Consider the following 18043-nt stretch of genomic DNA (forward strand, 5'->3'; position numbering starts at 1 on the left):
CGGTCAGAGGCCTCCAAATTAAGTAGGAAGCAAGCCATGAGGTTACCTGAGGGGAAGACATGCTACCAGATGGGACAAGACATAGAAAGACCGTCAGGCAGGAATGTACTGAGCTGGAGAACACAACCTGGGGGCCTCCTAAATCATACAGCAAGCATTTCTCCCCACTCCCTTTACTCCCCCAGCTCTGACTGTGAAGCCCTGCTGGATTTAACGTCAGCCTACTGATCCTTCTGTCTTTTCCCAGCCCTCATTCCCCTTACGTCCTCATTTTCTTCTTTACCCAGCTTAGGGTTTTTATACTCTGAAGTGTACAGTTCAAAAGTATTAAGTAAATTTACATTGTTGTGCAACCGATTACCAGAACTCTTCTTATCTTGCAAAACTGAAACTCTATCCCCATTAAATAATAATTCATCTCCCCCACCCCCCAGGTCCTGGCAGCCACCACTCTTTAAGTCCAGCTTTTCACCTGTTTCTGTCCTGATCTGCACAGCTGAATGTGGCCGAGGAAAACAAACAACGCACACTGGCCGACTTTTCTTCCTCTTCCTGTGGATGAACATGCTGTTTTCTAAACCAACCTTTCTACTTGTTTGCTAGATCTGTTCCTTCTCATCTACTCAGGACACTGCTCCAACAGATCTCCCCTTTTATTTTGCATCTTACAATTTTTTTCCTCTGCTGGATCATTCTCCATAGTAGAAAAACATGCATTTTTTTTCCCCATGCGGTAAAAATTTTTTCTTGACCCATATCTTCCCCTAGCTACCACCTTATTTCTCTATTCTTTCTAGCAAAACATCCTAAATAGATTGCCTGTGCTCATCTGTCTCCATTTCCCCTCCTTTTGTTCTCCTTTGAGTCTCCCTACTGAAGCTGCTCTTATCAGAGGTGCTGATGACCTCTCTGGTGCTAAATTCAGTAGTGAATATTTTGCCCAGTCTTAACTTGAGGTTATCTTACCTTGACCTCAATACCATTTGGCCCAGTTAATCATTTCTTCTTCCTGAAAATATTTTCTCACTTGGTGTGGTAGACCGAAAAGTGATCCCCTCAAAATGTTCATTTCCTGATCCCTAAAACCTACTGGGCAGGGGGCACTTTGCAGGTGTGATTGAGTTAAGGATCTTGGGATAGTGCCCTTGTTTTTATAAGAGGGAGGTAGGAAGGCAAGAGAGGAGGAGATATGGTTATGGCAGCAGAAGTTGGGGTGATACACTTTGAAGATGGAAGAATGGGGCACCATAAGTGTTAATGTTTGTGTTGTTCTAAGCCCCTAAGTTTGTGGTAATTTGTTACAGCAGCCATAGAAAACTAGAACCCTGTATTCCTCTAGTTTTTCTCTTCTCTTTGGCTTTGTCTTTTTGTTTTCCTTTGCTGGTTTCTTTACTTCCTCTTGACCTCACTGACAGTTTAGCTCATCCAGTTTGATTACTTTAGATAACAGGTTTTTGGGGGTTTTTTCTTATTAGTGATCCCTAATTTATATCTCCAGTGTTAATCTCTCTTTTGACCTTGAGACCCTGCATCCAACCTGCCAGTCAGTGTTACTAGTAGGCTGTCTCAATAGACATTTCAAACTTAATCTGCCCCAAACCAAACCTCTGATTTTCCCTCCAGAACCTGTTTCTCTCATGGTCTTCCCCATCTTAGTAAATGGCCCCCTCATTACTCCTGTTGACTGGGACCAAAACCAGTATTTGATACCTTGTCACCACCTCCACTGACATCGCTGGTGGGAGTCACCACCATCTTCATTTGGATTAGCAATCACCTCATATTTGGTCTCCCTGCTTCTTCCTTGTCCCCCACTCCCAGCCATCCTTCTGTTCTCAACACAGTAATCAGAGTGATCTGTTGAGATGGAAGTGGGATCATGTTCCCTCTGCTCCCCCGTTCCCCTAGAGTAAAAACCAATCTTTCAGTGGCAGCCACAGTTTGGCCCGTTACCATGTAGGTTTTCACTACTTGCCTATTGCTTGCTGCTGCAGTCATTTGGGCTTCTTGCCAGTCACTCTCCCTTCCTAAGGTCTTTGTTGTTGCTGGTCACTCTGCTAGGAATGATCGTCCCCAAATAGTTACATGTTCTTCCCCAGATAGTTCTCCAACTTCCTTCAGGCCTTGGTTTATGTATCATCTCAGTGAAGCATGCCCTGAGCACCTTATTTAAAATTACAGTTCTCCCTGCCAATGTCTTATCCTTTCTTCTCTGCCTAATTTTTCTTTAACGTTCTTATCTTCAGCTGATAAATAAGTAAAATATAGTATATTGTTTCTCTTTCTACCTGGGGATGTAAACTTGGGGGGCAGAGAGGTTCTATCCTTTGTGTTCCTGCTTTCTCAGAGCCTATAATGGTACTGGGCACACAATAGGAGCCCAAATATTTGCTAAGCCAATTGGAAGGTTTTGAGCAGGGGATAGACAGGTATAAAACTCTGATTGGAGTGGGCTTAGCAACAGTGGGAGGAGAGAAGATGGGTACCAGGAATATAGAGAACTCCCTTGAGGAGTGCTGTAAAGGGAGCAGGGAAATGAGGCAGAATTGGAGAGTGATGTGTGGCCCAAAGATAGAGCAGCATTTTTGAGTGCTGATGGTAGTCCTTCCGGAGAGGAAGAGAGAAATTGCTGAGACATGAGGAAACAGCATTTGCAGAAACTGACTCTCGAAGTAAGCCGGAGGGAATGGGATGCTCCTGCATGAGTGGGGGGCTGGCTGAAAGGCACACAGCCATTCATCTGTGTAGCGGGGAGGGCAGAATGCCTGAGGACCACCACAGGTAAGTTCTCTGAAGTGAGCATCTCGCTGCTACTTTCTGATTGCATTTTCTCCTGTAGTTTATAAAGCTATTACAAGTTATATTTCTCGGTTGTGAATGAATTATCTTCCTTGTACAAGTTCTTAGAGAGAGAGAGAGAGAGTAAGAATTGATATTTTTAAAATCTTAAATATTTGTGTTTTCTTTGCAGTTTTTTTGCCACAAGTACTTAAATATCTTAATGAATTAACCATTAAAAAAAAACATTTAGTTAAAGCTCAAACCAGCCTAACCACCCCAGCAACTTATTCCCAGATTGGACTGCCAATACAAGATGGGACCCCAAAGAACAGAATTATGTTCTGGAGGGTGGGCCCCTTGTAGTACAGGCTTCCCCCATTCGGAGAGTGTTCTAGGAACCCATCTGTGTAGTGTACCAGCTGGTGTTGTTGTGAGAGGCTGCATTTGACTTCAGTGAATTTTTTTTGAAGACTGTTTCAGTGTGTTTGCCCATTTCATGATGGATGACTTATGAGCACACCTGCTCACACCATGTGAGTGTTCAGCATTTTTGACCAAAAACAACATGACCTCCTCTTCCCTTTGCCTCACCCTTGCTATTACCCACTCTCACTCCAAGTGTTTTTTGTTTGTTTGTTTTGTTCGTTTCCCCAAATGAAAAAAGTTCTCAAAGGGAAATGTTTCCAATATTGAAGAGGTGAAACAAAAAACGGCAGAAGCACTGAAAGACATCAAAATTAATGAGTTCAAAAACTGTTTTGAGCAGTGGAAAAAATGTCTCAATAGGTGTATTTTATCAAATGGAGAGTAGTTTGAAGGTGACTGAAGTTTAAACATGTAAGAATAAATACACAACTTTTTATAAGTAAATTTCCCGTTTTTTGGGAGCCCCCTTGTACACCGTCCCCTTTACCCTCCGTGACTGAGATAGTCTGTTTCCTTCATGTTCCGTCTGGCTCGCTCCTCCTTCACCAAGAGCATCTTGTTTCCCTCTCCCTGAAGGGGTAGAAATGTCTAGTCTGTGGCATCAGACCTAATTTGGAATTCCTCAACTGTTCATCTCCCAATATTAATGTTGAGAAGGCACCTAAAAGCCAGTCAGTTTGCCAGAGAAACTGTTGGGAATTCTTAATTCCCAGTTTTACTTATGAGAGTGCTGAGGTCTCTCACCTCTGACAACCTGTAATAGTGGCAACTGTCTCACTCACGTTTTGTCACTACTGGGGTCCCTGGTGCTCTTTGTTTCAAAGCACCCATCTACTCTTTTGATCCTTAAAGGCCTTTTATAAATGATGTATCCATATTTAAAGGTCTAATCTCACCACCACCCATGTGTAATTAATTACATTTATTCTTTTAAATATAAATCATCCTTTTGTCGCTTCTTCTCATTTTTTATTGTTGAGCCTTTTTCGATACTTCAGTACAGTTTTGTTTTGTTTTGTTTCCAAACAATGAGTTGCAACCCATTAATTGGACATGAAATCAGTCTAGTAGCTAATGACCAACATCTCTTTTTTTAATGGAATAGAAGAGAGAACACTTTGCACATAGTAAGGATAAGTATTGTTTTATGAAACTTGTTTATTTTTTTATGTGTGTGTACATAAAGTATATTTCCTACTATGGGTCATGTTCAAAAGCATTTAAAAGTCTCTGTTTTATCAGACCTGATATTTTGCTGAATGGAATGATTTCATACCCAATTTCAAGGCTTGCATAGTTTAAGAGATAGAGTCCTAAAGGTCCATTTTATAGACCTGGTTTTTGGTTTTGAGTCCTGACTCCTTAGCTAATGATATTGAACCTGTTGGGTAATTTTTTTTCTTTTAGTTTCCACACCCAAGAAGTGAGTGCTAGCTTTTGTATTTCATATAGTGCTTGTATTTTGTATTTCAGAGTATTGTTCAAAGAATACTTAACAAAAATAATATGAATGAAAGCTCTTGAAATTCTTATAGACAAGGAAAAATTATTCCATGTATGTCATTAAATATTTTTGTTTATTTATAGAGTTTTTGCAGGAATAGGCACTTAAAAATGTTAGCCAGATTCTTCTCCTTGTACAATTGCCTCACTTCAGATAATTCAGAAATGCCCTGTCTTGACAGGAGTGAGTGGCCTTTGGGTTTCTCTATCAGCCAGTCCAGTTTTTGCCCATAGATTCTGGCTTATTCTTGGTTTTTGTACTTCTGGAGAGAAACTGTTAACCTCCCCCAGAAATGTTTGCAATGGTGCCTGTGTGATTTGTATATTGTCTCTATTTTTTGGTCTCATTTGTACTTAGACAAAGAGGCAGCAGAACGTCTTTCAAAAACAGTAGATGAAGCATGTCTGTTACTAGCAGAATATAACGGGCGCCTGGCGGCAGAACTGGAAGACCGGCGCCAGCTGGCTCGGATGTTGGTGGAGTACACCCAGAACCAGAAAGATGTTTTGTCAGAAAAGGAGAAAAAACTAGAAGTGAGTACATTGCAAGGCAGACCTAGACTTCCCAAGTTTCCTTTCCTGTAGCACACATTAGGAGATTTTTATTATGCCTTAATTAACACCTTTTGTCTTTTAAAAATGCATAAGATGAGAACATCATACAGATATTGCTGTTATGTGAACCTAATTTGAAACTGAGGTCAGATTTTTATATATTCAAGAAAAAAACAAATGGGAATGCAGGAAACACATGATGAACTCTTATCACAGCATTTAGGATCTTCTGTTGTTTTAGTTTGAACTCACATTTTTTAAAAATTGTAGGTTGAGGTACAAAAAGAACAGGAGTAAAACCAAAGACTTTATTTGGTGACATTTGGGAAATACGTAAACATTTTCTTCTTTTGGATTATATTGACATTTATTTCTGACTTGTATCATGCTTAAGCCAATAAGTAGTCCGCCTCCAAGCCCTGTCTGCAGTCAGCTCTAAAATTTCAGTCATGTTTATGGGGCCCAGTTCTCAGCCTGTTGAGAAGGAACTAATTTTTATCCTAGAGTTGGCATTAGTCTGAATGCCTTTGGAGGGGGCCTTAAGAACTAGTTCCTCACCATGCATTTGTTTGGTGCTTAGTCCCTTGGATAACACAACCCCCATGAGGACATTTGGGAACTTCTGCTTGCCCCAGGCAACCAGACCTTCTTTTCAGTAGTGTCTGCGCCCTCTTTCTTAGACATGAAGAGTCGTAGCCGTGGTTTGGGACAGGAGGGCAGTTTTGAATTGGGGAACTAATCACATATTACAAGAAAAACCAGGGTGGGTAGTTCTCCTGCTCTGTCATGCACTCAGGAAACACTGTTCTCTGGTACCAAGGGAGGGAAAATTGAGCTAGTTCTGTGGCCGAGATTATTGTGTTTGCCTTTGAACAGTCATCTGACTTGAGAAGGGAAATGAATAATGGGTACTTTTTAGCATACCCTTACCTACTGTGATTATGAGAGTGATGATGGGTAGTGGTATTGGGAACTTTATATTCCTGGCCAGCTTGAAAGTGGAAGATGGGAAACGGCTGTAAAAATAGTGTGGCTTAGATATAGAAATCAGCACTGACCAAAAATCCTAAAGGGAGCTTCTCAGGCAGTACCAGACGGTCATTTATCTGAAATGCTCGTCTTTCACTGAGGAAGCATGTTTAGCACTGTGCCCCGGGACTAATAAGAGAGTGTAATTAATGATTCTGGTTGTAAGTCACCATGCCATCTGTTGAACTGCCCCTTGGCGACACATTAAGGGCTTTCTCTGATCTGTCAGACATTGATTATCATGAGCAGCTGTTGTTGGGTGGCAAGCAACCGTAGAGGACAGTCTTTGGGAAGGAGATTGGGTTGGTAGAGTTGATTAACTCTTTGTTTGTTTCCCTTCCTCACACTTTCCTCCCTATTTTGGGGGATTTCTCTGGTGTCAATACAACCAGTGGTTTGCTAGAGGCCATGAGAGGTCATTAAGGCAGAGACATGATCAGAGATTTGGGTCTGTTTTGTAGCTTTCCAGCCCAAATTTCTCTACTTTCTGGGCATTGACGTTACATTGCTAAAGAATCTGAGCAGGAAGGACCCACCACTGGAAAGTACAGATTCTGAACTAAAGGTTTTTATCCCAAACCATGTCTCCCAGCCATATGAGCAAAATTAGTTTTTGTAAAAATGGAGCTAAATTTGCCGTACTTAAAAAAAGCAAATGACAAGATATAATGTAAGATGTTGAAAAATGGTTTTAGTTCTTCCTTTATGCTTGCTAAAAATGTGAACTGTCTGCTCTCTAGAATGTAAGATTTTTCTCTCACATCCCATTATAGACTGGTCCTATTTCATTATCTCCTCATGGTGGTGGTAAAACTTGCTAATATGTGCCACTTGAAAGATGCATTTATTACTGTGAATTCTTCCAAATCTTCCAGAAGTCTGTTATTGATTAAGACAGTACATAAAACGTATCTATCTTTTTACCGTTCACTTTTTTAACATTGCTTGTCCTTGTTTTAAAACTGCCACACCAGAATGCTAATGAAATCTGATTTTATATTTTTAATCTTTTCATTGCCTTCAATGTGTAAATACATGGAATACTTAGAATTTTGGGAATATAATTATTTACATGAGAGTCTGTTTTCTTCTCAGAGTTCTAATTTTTTTCTTTTTTAAGTTCATGAACATTTGTTCTGTGAGTGAGATTCAGCACTTGATATAATCTCTATATAGAAGTTTTCTTAAGTTGCTTGAAAAGTAGTCTCTCTGCAGATATTTTTTAATTGAGAAATTTACAGAATATTAAAAGTAACCATTTTATAGTCCGAAATATTTCACATTTCATTACACCAAAAGAAAATTCCATACCCGTTGACCAGTCACACCCTATGCTCCCCTTCTTCTAGTCCCTGGGAACCACCAGTCTGACGCATTCTGTCTGTATGGGTTTGCCTGTGTGGGTGTTTCATACACTTGTGTTCGGCGTAATGATTTTGAGGTTCAGCCACATTGCTGCATGTATCGGTACTTCATTCTTTTTGCTAAATTGTTCACTGTATGGATATGCAACAACTTATCCATTCATCTGTTTATGTAATTTGGGTTGTTTACACCTTTTGGTCGTTCTGAATAATGTTGCTGTAAACACTTGTTTTTATTTCTCTTGGGTATATGTATGCCTAGGAATGGAATTAGACTCATATGGTAATTCTGTCTTCAACTTTTTGAGGAACCACCAAACTTTTCCACAGCAGGTGCACTATTTTACATTCCCACTAGCAATGTATGGGAGTTCCAGTACTATCTTTTTTTAAATTCTAGCCATTCTAGCACATATGAAGAGGTTAACTCACTGTGGTTTTGATTTGCACTTTCCGAGTGATTTTTAAATGATTGAATGCCTCTGCATGTGCTTCTTATATATCTTTTTTTGAGAAATGTCTATTCAAGTCCTTTGCCCATGTTTGAATTGGGTTGTTTATTTTGTTATTGAATTGCAAGAGTTTTTTATACATTTTTAGGTAATAGATTCTTTATCAGCTATATGATTTGCAAATATTCTCTCCCATTGTATGTCTTAATCACTTTTATTATAATGCCTTTTAAGCACATAAGTTTTTAATTTTGATGAGTTCCAATGTCTTTTTTTGTTTTGTTGTTGTTGGTCATGTTTTAGTGTCATGTTTTAAGAATCCATTGCCAAATCCCAGGACATGAACATTTACTCATATATTTTCTTTTAGGAGTTTTATAGTTTTAGCTTTTACATGTAGGTCACATTTTGAGTTAATTTTTGTATATGGTATGAGGTAGGGACCAGCTTTGTTCTTTGCATGTAGGTGTCAGTTGTCCCAGCACCATTTGTTGAAGAGACTGTTCTTTCCTTCACAAAATGAATGCTTGGCGCTTAGTCAAAACTCAACTGGCCAGAGATAAATGGGTTTATTTCTGGACTCTCCATTCTGTTCTGTTGATCTATATATCTGTCCTGTGCTGGTGGCCAGAAAATGTGAGTCCTCAAACTTTCTCCTTCTCTTTCAATATTATTTTGGCTATCAGGGGCGTCTTGCAATTCCATGTGAATTTGAGGATCAGCTTTTCCATTTCTGCACCAAGAAAAAAAAAAAGGCTGTTAGAATTTTAATAGGGATTGCATCGAATCTGTAGATTGCTTTGGGGACTCTTGCCATCTTCACAATCTTAAGTCTTCCAATCCATGAACACGAGACTCCCTTCCATTTTTTTAGATCTTCTTTAATTTCTGCTGTAGAATTTTTTAAAACATGCTAGAGTACCACTTACTGATGCCTTTGATTTTACAAAAGCCCTGTTTAGGTGCCACAGGTACTGGAGACCACCATAGAAGGCAGTAGTGCACTTCGCCTTTCAGTAGGCTGTGTGTACCCCTCCTCTAGAAAGTAATGAGTACACGTGTGTGTGTTCTCAGCACAGTTACTCAGGCACAGTCATGGAGGCAGCTTCACTCCGCAGAGTAAAGTGGCACATAGAGGCTCCAATGTCTAGGTATAAAGTCTTTAATAGGATTATTGAACTGGATGGAATGAGAGATCATGTAGTCTCACTTCCCAGTTGGTGAAGAAACTCAAGACCCAGAGAAGGGAGTTAGACATAGAGCAGGAATAGAACCCAAGGCAGACCACATTGTAACTTTCCATCGGGTTTGTGTTTTTGTTTGTTGTTTCGTTTCTTCTAAATTTGATTCCATAAGGTCAACAGCTGGAAGACATCCTACACAGAAGAGCAGCAAAAGTTGAATCATTTCAACAATTCCCAAGAACCTTGTTTTAGAGAAATGACATGCATTCCAGGTTAGCCTCCAATATATACCTTTCTAAAGTTTGAGTGTAACCACTCTACTACCAAGGTTCTAAATACCCAGTCCTCCCTGTGACTGCATGTTCTTGCTGTCAGGTTTGGGGAGGGAGAATTGGCTCATTGAACTTGAAACTGCTGTTGTTTCCCCTCAGCTTGGCACCTCCCCGTTGGCTATAATGAATACTGAGGAGTAGAGCCTTCTACTTCAGACAACACAGCTGGGAAAGGGGAAGTGGCCCGAATGCCTTGTTGTGACTCCATTTTTCTGTTTGTAATTTGGTTATAACAACTTGAGAAATTCTTTGGCTATAGCTGAGGGACTGCTAAACCAAACTGATAGCCATCTGTTGTTTTTGGCAGCATCTCCCACCTTCCTGCAGGGTGCAGATGGTTAGAAGCATTCATTTCAATAATGGGATAGGCAATAGGTGGAGACAAAGTCCACTTTGGAGTAAATTCTCCCCATTCCCCATGATGATCAAAGCCAGTATCTCATTGTCCTTCAGGAGCAGATGGAACCAGATGATCTAATCCTTATTTCAGATGAGAAAACAAAGCTCAGGGTTTCTGTGAGCAGTTTAAAGTCACAGAGGGACTCTCAAGGACCAGAACCCCATGCTCCTTCCTTATGACTCTGGGAAAGAACTGAGAGGCTTGCCTAGGCTGCCTCTCATGGTTCTGCGTAGCCTAGCCCCACCTGTTGACCAGTCCTCTGCACCCACTACGCTTTCTTTGCATATAATGCTTTCCTCCCAACATTAGCAGTGCCATCAGCACCATAGGCTGTTAGAACAGTTGTTGAAGAGGTCAGTGATCAAGGGGGGTTGTCCTCACCTTTTCCCACATAGCAGGCCATGGTTGTCAGAGCAGCCTTGCTCTGAGAAACCACCCAGAGACTACAGTGGGATGAGGCAATGGGTTTTTTTGAGGGAAAAACGGGGGTGGGGGGAGGCAGCTCCTGGACCAACTCAAGGGCCTGTAGGAGCAAGGGGAATGGGGAGCAAGGGAGCGGGAAATGGGGACTGAGGACTCCCAGTCCTCCTCATGGGCCTGCCTGTAGGAGTCCCACCCACACTTCTGCAGCCGCCTTCTTAATATACTTGTCAATCCCACATTCCAGTGAGGGTGAGTTAGTAGGTCATTTACATCTCATTGCTTTCCCCCTCCCACACCAGGTTAGTTAACATATCGGGCTAGGACCATTAACATTTCCTTTGGGAATGGGTTCAGTCCATCACCATATCCTTTGGAAACGGCTAAGTCCCGGACCAGGTTGATGAGCATATACCAAAAGTCCAGGTGTGCATTCTAGCTGCCTCCGTGTTCTGACAGTGATTTGCTCATGCTTTTCATTCCTGCTTTGATTTGGAAGCCTGTTTTTTTTCCAGGTTTCCCTCAAGTAGGTGGGGACTTTTCTTGAGTTATATATTTCTGTAAGTAAGATGGAGTTTAGAGGCTGTATGTTGGGTGTTTGGATTCCTTTCATTCATGTCGGTCGCTGCTGATCCTTAGAGCTCTGGCCAGATTTCCCTCTAGAACATCAAGGTGCGTATGTGTGTGTGTAGGTATATGTGTGTATTCTTTCCATGCACAATGTGAAACCTTTGGTGTTTTTTCATCTCTTTTCTCCAGGGGAAATAAAAAAACAACATTGTAATCATTATTGTTACAGAACCCCTGGGCTGCACCAATTGAACAGAAACCCACGGGCTGTTTAGTTTGCCCGCTGCCAAAATTATAACTCAACACCAGAGTTTAGTGAAAAGAAAGAGTTGTTTATTTAACAGTTATATAGATCTAATTATTGGCGGATTTCTGCTGTTAAGTCTTATGTTCTTTAAAAGACCCATAAACACATATCCTTGCCTCCCCTTACCAAACCAGGCTAGCTTTAGAAAAGTTAGAGGTACCGTTTCCCTACTTTCTAAACACAGTTCAGCTTTACCAGTAGCGGCCAATTATTCAATTCTGATTGGGGAGACCTCATCTGTTATGGTGTCCACCAACTTTTAATCCAGAACCTCGTGGATTCTCAGCCTCCTTGTAAATTGCATAGTTAGTCCTTTGTAATCCACATGGAGAGCCTTCCTTTTCAAAGCAGCAAGATATGTCCCTTCCTTAAAACTGCATGGTCAGTTCCCCAAAACCACATGGTCAGCCTGGCTAAAATGTCTGTCGCTTATTTTTAAATCCCTGAATACGTCCTCTGATGCAGTGGGTGTGGTAACCAGTTCTGACCATTCACAGGACCTCAGGCAGGCTCTGTGTGCTTTTTCCATACCGTCCCACAGTCGAAGACACCTCCCATCTACCTGAGGCCTTGGATGCATTAAATCATTTTGCATAACAAAGACACTAGCCACCAGCCTCAGGCATGTGAAGGCATCCTGAAAGCTGCTTCCTTCTCCCCATCCCCCAGTCGCAAACTGGGGTTTTTTGGACATCCCTGTTTCTGTAACATTATGATGTACTTTATATACTGGGTAACCCAAGGGCAGAGTTCACCAACATTTGAGACTTCCCATTGAAAAAGCATGATTTCAAAACTCTCCCACCTAGAATTCCATACTTTAGCCATCGCATCGTTTTCATGTGTATAGCCCAATTCTCGTTGATTCTGCCTACTTTCTGGAAGGGCTCTACTGAGTTTTAGCTGGTATAGGTAGTACTGCTTTTTTATATTTATAAAGTGCATAGATGTATGTTGTCAAAACATCATCTGTGCCCCATGTCACTGTCTCACCTGCCAGAAGAGTCATTCTTAGTCAGCTAATATTATCAGTGCTTTCTTTCTTTTATTCTGATTATAAAATAAACACATCACAGGAAACTTGGCAGGGAAGATCATATCTCACTATTTAGAGATAACTACTTTTAATTTTGGTATAGTTCCTTTATTTTTCTTCCTATTTTAAAATTAAAGGGATCATAATTATTTCCTTTGGGCTAGCTCTGAATACTTGGATTATTTTTTTCCTGCAAATTTCTAAATGTGGATTCTATGTTTATGTGCAGCTATTTGCCTATTTTATAGTACACTGAAGGTGATATACATTTCAAGGTCTTTGACGCCAGTATGCATTCCTGCCTTAGAAGTTCTTGTGTTATTTTTTTTAAAGAATTTTAAGCAGTCTAGAATTTCATTGTGTTTTATAAACAGACAAGATGTGTTAAAAGAATAATCTTTGTTTTATGAAGGAAAGAACATTGAATAGTTTAATTTGACAAATGAGATCTCTCTTCTGAGTTTTAAATTATCTGTTTACATTTGAAACAGCTGTGGGAAGATAGCAGCTACTTATTATAACATTGACTTCAGTGAGCATAACTTTGAGAGCAGAGTTCAGGTTACAGAAATTTGAGCTCATGCCTGAGTGTTTGACCCCACGGGTACATGTTATTTTGAGCAAAGATCTAATTTTAGTTTTTTTTGAGTATCCCTACTACAGACATACCTTGTTTTATTGCGCCTGACTTTATTGCACTTCACGGATGTTGTGGTTTTTACAAATTGAAAGCAAAACCCTCCTCCAGCAAAAAGGTACAACTTACTTTATTGGGGTGGCCTACAACCCACTGCAAAGTATGCCTGTAACTATTAAGTTGGGCCTTCTACTTCCGCTTCAAGTTGTGATCTTTGAAGAAAGTCAAATTGGATTGTGCTGTACTTTACCATCTTGAAAATTGCATCTCTGACTTTGCTTTCCTCTATAAAATGTGGGGTTTGAAATAAGGACAGAAAGTCTTTTTCCATGATTAGGGCAAAATTGTTCATGGTTATAAATCAGAAGTCAAAATGAAACCTTTGCAAATGAAGTCCCTGGCTCTTAAGGTGTGGCATGCTTCATGTGAAGAAGTGATGGTACTAGCCAGCTGTCATTAAGACTTTGCAAGCCTCCTTATTTTTTCTCCTTCATATTCAGATCCTGTGAGCATCTCTAGGAAAAAGTGTGGACAGTTCTCTTGCCATTAGATACTTTGAGAATTTTAAGCACAGTAACTGCAAATTTCAACTCAATAAAAATTTATCAAGTGACTTTCTAAGCATTCTTGGAATTTGGATAGTGATTTTGAATGGACAGTATCCTACTTTTTCTTCATGATGTCTGGTATGATGTATTTGGTGCTTTTTCAAGTCCTAGTTTGCCTACAGTGCTTTCATCCTGTGGGGTATAGACTTACTAGGAGTTATTCCCATGAAGCTACTATTTACCCTGGTTCTGATTCAGTGATGAGGATCTGCAGTGCCCATTCCAGGCTCTTTCTGCTTTTTCTGTCGAGGCCAGTGGTCCTCACACCCTTTGTCTTCGGTGTGGTGTTTTATTTATAAAATAACAGTTTTACCCTCACTTGGGACAAGCAGGTTCCAACACTTTTTTACCTGAAGTTGTTGGTATCTGCCTTTCCTTTATTGCGCAGGACCTTTAAGGGCAATTTATGTTCCTTTCTGCAGAAGTAGACTGGCTGAAGGTGTCCGTCTCAGCAGGCAGCACACTTTGCCTCGCTAATACACACATACGTACACCCTGCACCACTGCTGCTCTCCCGTTTCAGCTGTGACTGTGTCGTCTTCCTTGCCACCTCTCCTTTTGAACGCCCTGCAGCTTGGCATGCTTGTCTGCATTCCACTGAGGGGGCCGTCTCAGAATCCCCCAACCTGCGGCCTGATCTCAAAAACCAAAAGATGCTTCTCGGTCTCTCTCCTCTCACTTTCTCCTTTGGCCCTCTCTCTAGCATATAATACTGCTATTTATTACCCTTCGTTTTTCCTTCTCCAGTTCCTCATACCCACTCTGCTGGTCCTAGTCTGTTTTTTTTGTTTTGTTTTGTTTTTTAATCCTTTAATAAGCTTTTCTCCATCCTTGTCTTGTAAAGGTTGGTATTTCTTAAGCCTTTTTCTCAATCTGGACCTTTTCCTTGAGTGATATACTTTTAAGAATACAGATCTCTAGCCCAAACCCTTCCTTGTACTTCAGACTCTTTTATCTTATTTCCACAGACACCTCAAACTTAATATGGCCTAAGCAGACCATCTTCTTTCTTGTAACCTTTCCTTTCCTTTCCTTCTCTTTCCCTATCTCGGAGAATGGCATTGCTGTTCGTCACAGCCATACACTAGGCCTCATCCAGTGTCTCTCCCCTTATTTTTCTCATCTCCCAAATCGCTCAGTTCAGCCTCCTGTCCCCGACTCCCTCAGCTCCCCTGTGTACCTCTGCCATATGACCTCTTGTCACATGTCTTCCACATTGGAGTCATTGCCAAGTAATTGTGCTTTTTACCTCAATTTTTCTTGAATCTGTCTGCCTCATCTTTGTCTCTGTGCCCACTTCCACCACCTTCGTCCATTTGTCATTGTCTCTTATCTGCTCCGCTGCAGTAGCCTCATTGCTGCTCCATCTGCATTTGTTCATCGTCCTGTAACCCGTTCTTCACATGGCAGCCCTGTGGTGTTTGCAGAATGCAGCTCTGAGCATGCCATTCCCCTACTTAAATACTAACGTGGCTTCTCGTTGCTCCTAAGATAAAGGCCCAAATCTTTGATATGCCCCTCCCCCCTTTGCCACATGCACCACAGGGTTTGTCTGTGTTGGCCTTTTTTGTCTTTGGCTTTACATGTGCCTAGAACACTCTGCCCCTTTACTTCCTGCCTATTGTCCTTACCTAGTTGATTTCTGTTCATTGTTTATATCCCAAGTCAAACAGTATTTCCCTGACACTCCTCTCCCATCTCTACCCCATAAAGCCACATCTCTCCTCCCTGCTCTCCATATGTACTGTAATAACTCTCTTTTTCCTTCAAAGCACCATGTAGTTTGTCATTCTGTTCATGGGTTCTTTGGTTATTTCTGTGACCAGATCATAAAATCCTGTCTGTATTGTCACTCATTACCAACCCTACCCCAGGCACAGTGTCATGATCTCAGGTGGTAGCTCAGTTCATCTCTCAACTAGGTCAGAATACAATTGACCCTTGAACAGCACAGATTTGAACTGCACTGGTCCATTTATACTCAGATATTTTTCCCATAAATATACAGTTGGCCCTCTGTATGCCAGGGTTTTGCATTCACAAATCCAGCCAACTGCAAGATCAGGAACAGTATTTTTGATCTGTAGTTGGGAATCCATGGATGTGGAGGACTGACTGTATGCATTGTTCTATAACGTTTTATATAAGGGATTTGAGCATTTTGGGGGGAGTAAAAAGTTATATGCAGGTTTTTGATTGCTTGGGGAGTTGGCACTCCTAACCCAAAGAATTGCGCGGATACCTTTGATAGAGACTCCTTCCAGGTTGAGAGTGTTCTCACAAGATCTAGGCTTTACTCCGTAGACAAATTCTTTGCCCTCTCTTGGCTTTTAGCTTGATAGAATTGGACTATAGTGCCACCTAATTATAAAATTCTATGCTTTTCTCCCTTCATCTTGGAGATCAAGGGCCCTTTCATTTTCTCAAACCAGGTTCTAGTAAATGTGCTAAATTTTCAGGACATACTCAAATGATTTGAGAGAGGAAGGATTTTGTATCCCATTAATAATTCTCTTTTTCTTCAATTTTAACATATAAATCAGGAAGATTAAATATTGCTCATAAAATAATAAACATGGGAAGGGTGGTCTTTCCCCCTTTAGATCTGCTGATTCACATTGAACAGTTTAGCAAGTGCCCAGTCTCATTCAGATCTCACAGCCACCCGTCCATTTCTGTCTTTCATCTGAGGACACTAAGCCCAGCGAGGGGAAGTCATGGCACACTACAGGCAAGTAGTAGCTTAGGATTTGAACTTGGATTTTCCGATTCAGATTTTTTTCTGTTCTATCAGAGCAACCTACCCCTTTTTGGTTTGCTAATGGAAAAGAATTTAAGGCCTTTTATTTTTTTTTCATTGCTTGTACAGAGAGCTGTATTCAAATGCGGTGCAGTAGCCTCTGACTGCCTTGCCCCAAGCAGACCCCAAGCAGAGGACTTCTAGCCCCTAAAATTATAGTAAACATTGCTTGAAATCCTTTTGTGTAAAAACTGTCCTTTTCCTTTTTACCCTTTGCTTCTCAGCTGCTCTCCAGGAATGCTTGACTACCAGTATTTGGCTCCAAAGGAGAAACAATTGAACGGACTGAACGTTTGATGCTTGTCTGCACAACGTCCATATCCTGGTTTTCCATTGAAGTGGTCCTTAAGGAAGCCAGTTTGGGGGGCTTTGTTACTTGCATAAAACTTACATTTTTTGACAGTTTACTTTTTTTTAAGAAGAGAGAACTAGTTATAAGTAGTAAATGGTTCTTCTTGTGCTTTAGTATTTGGTCTTATAAAATGAGGGACCTATTGCATAAGTAAACATTGTTGAAGGCCCCGCGTGCATTTTTTAATAAGTCTCTTTGAAGCACTTAATGGACATGTGTTTAGATTGTAAATATTTATCTCTATAATTACATTTGCCCAGTTCTAAAATTGATTTTATTTTTGTTAGTTTTATTTTTTTATTGGCTTAGTTATGTGTAAACACTTTTTATTCTTCTTCCCTTGCTTTTGCAAATCCCTGTCAGAAGAGGATTTTTGTGGTTGCAGTGGAAGCTTCCTGTAAACCGTTTGTGTAAAGGGTACTCTGGGGAGAAAGAAATAGCCTGAAAACACTTCATTTGTGGTATGATTTCAAACTTAAGAAGGAGCCCATTCCTGTTTGATTCCTCCAATGGCTGGTTGGATTGCTCTGGGAACATTTCTCTCATTGTAGCCATTTTGTTATTTTTCCCTCTGGGAATACTTTGTGTTTACCTTTATTACTGGTGTTTGTAATGGAGCTAAGAGGCCCTGAACACTGGGGTTGGAACCACAAATTCCTCTTTTCCTTGTATCTTCCCCAGTATCTTGCTAAGCAGCTCCAGCCTTGCTGTGACACCCCAGAATGTATAATTTTGAAATGTCACAGCTGCCACTAAGTCATATGGGAGCCTGGAGCTGGCTGGGAGAAAGGTGCCAGGTCAGTGACGGCTTTTTGTTCCCGCAAAGATCCTTGAAGAAAAATTAGAAGCGGCATTTCTATTTTCAGTCCAAAGATTTATATGTTGTATTTTCCCTTAAAAAAAAGATGAGAGAAAGAAAAACATGCAGTGTGGTTTCTAAGTGTAGGTCCTTGTGGCTAGAGGTAGGCCTCCTGACAGGATGAGGGGGGCTGCGTGGGCATTTTAAATACTGTTAGGGGGAAGGCCAGCTTCCCTTTCTGCTTGGCTTTCCTGACCTTCATGCGATGAAGCGGTGCTTTGACTTAAATTCAGCGTAGCAGGTCACCTTTAAAATAGGGCCCTTCATAAAGTGCTCTGTGCACAGTAACCTTTTATGAGTCTTAATTGGGCGTAGCTGAGCAGGGGGTAATTTTTATATACCGTGTGTCCTACAGCACAACAGTGCAAGATGAAGGAAAACACGAGTCTTGATACTGGAAGTCTTGTTTCATCAAGTCAAGCCCCTGC

At 40.9% G+C, this 18043-nt stretch overlaps 1 protein-coding gene across 2 annotated transcripts in view; it reads left to right on the top strand.

Annotated features, from left to right (window-relative positions):
- RPRD1B (regulation of nuclear pre-mRNA domain containing 1B) overlaps window positions 1-18043 on the top strand; it is a 56181-nt gene that overhangs the window by 24443 nt on the left and 13695 nt on the right. For both annotated transcript variants that reach the window (XM_090286386.1, XM_090286385.1), the window contains exon 6: window positions 5069-5244. In XM_090286386.1, coding sequence (XP_090142512.1) covers window positions 5069-5244 — 176 coding nt within the window. The remainder of the gene's footprint in view (window positions 1-5068; window positions 5245-18043) is intronic.

This window comes from Furipterus horrens, unplaced genomic scaffold (assembly GCF_987537825.1).
Source record: "Furipterus horrens unplaced genomic scaffold, mFurHor1.1.pri manual_scaffold_8, whole genome shotgun sequence".
Taxonomy (NCBI): domain Eukaryota; kingdom Metazoa; phylum Chordata; class Mammalia; order Chiroptera; family Furipteridae; genus Furipterus; species Furipterus horrens.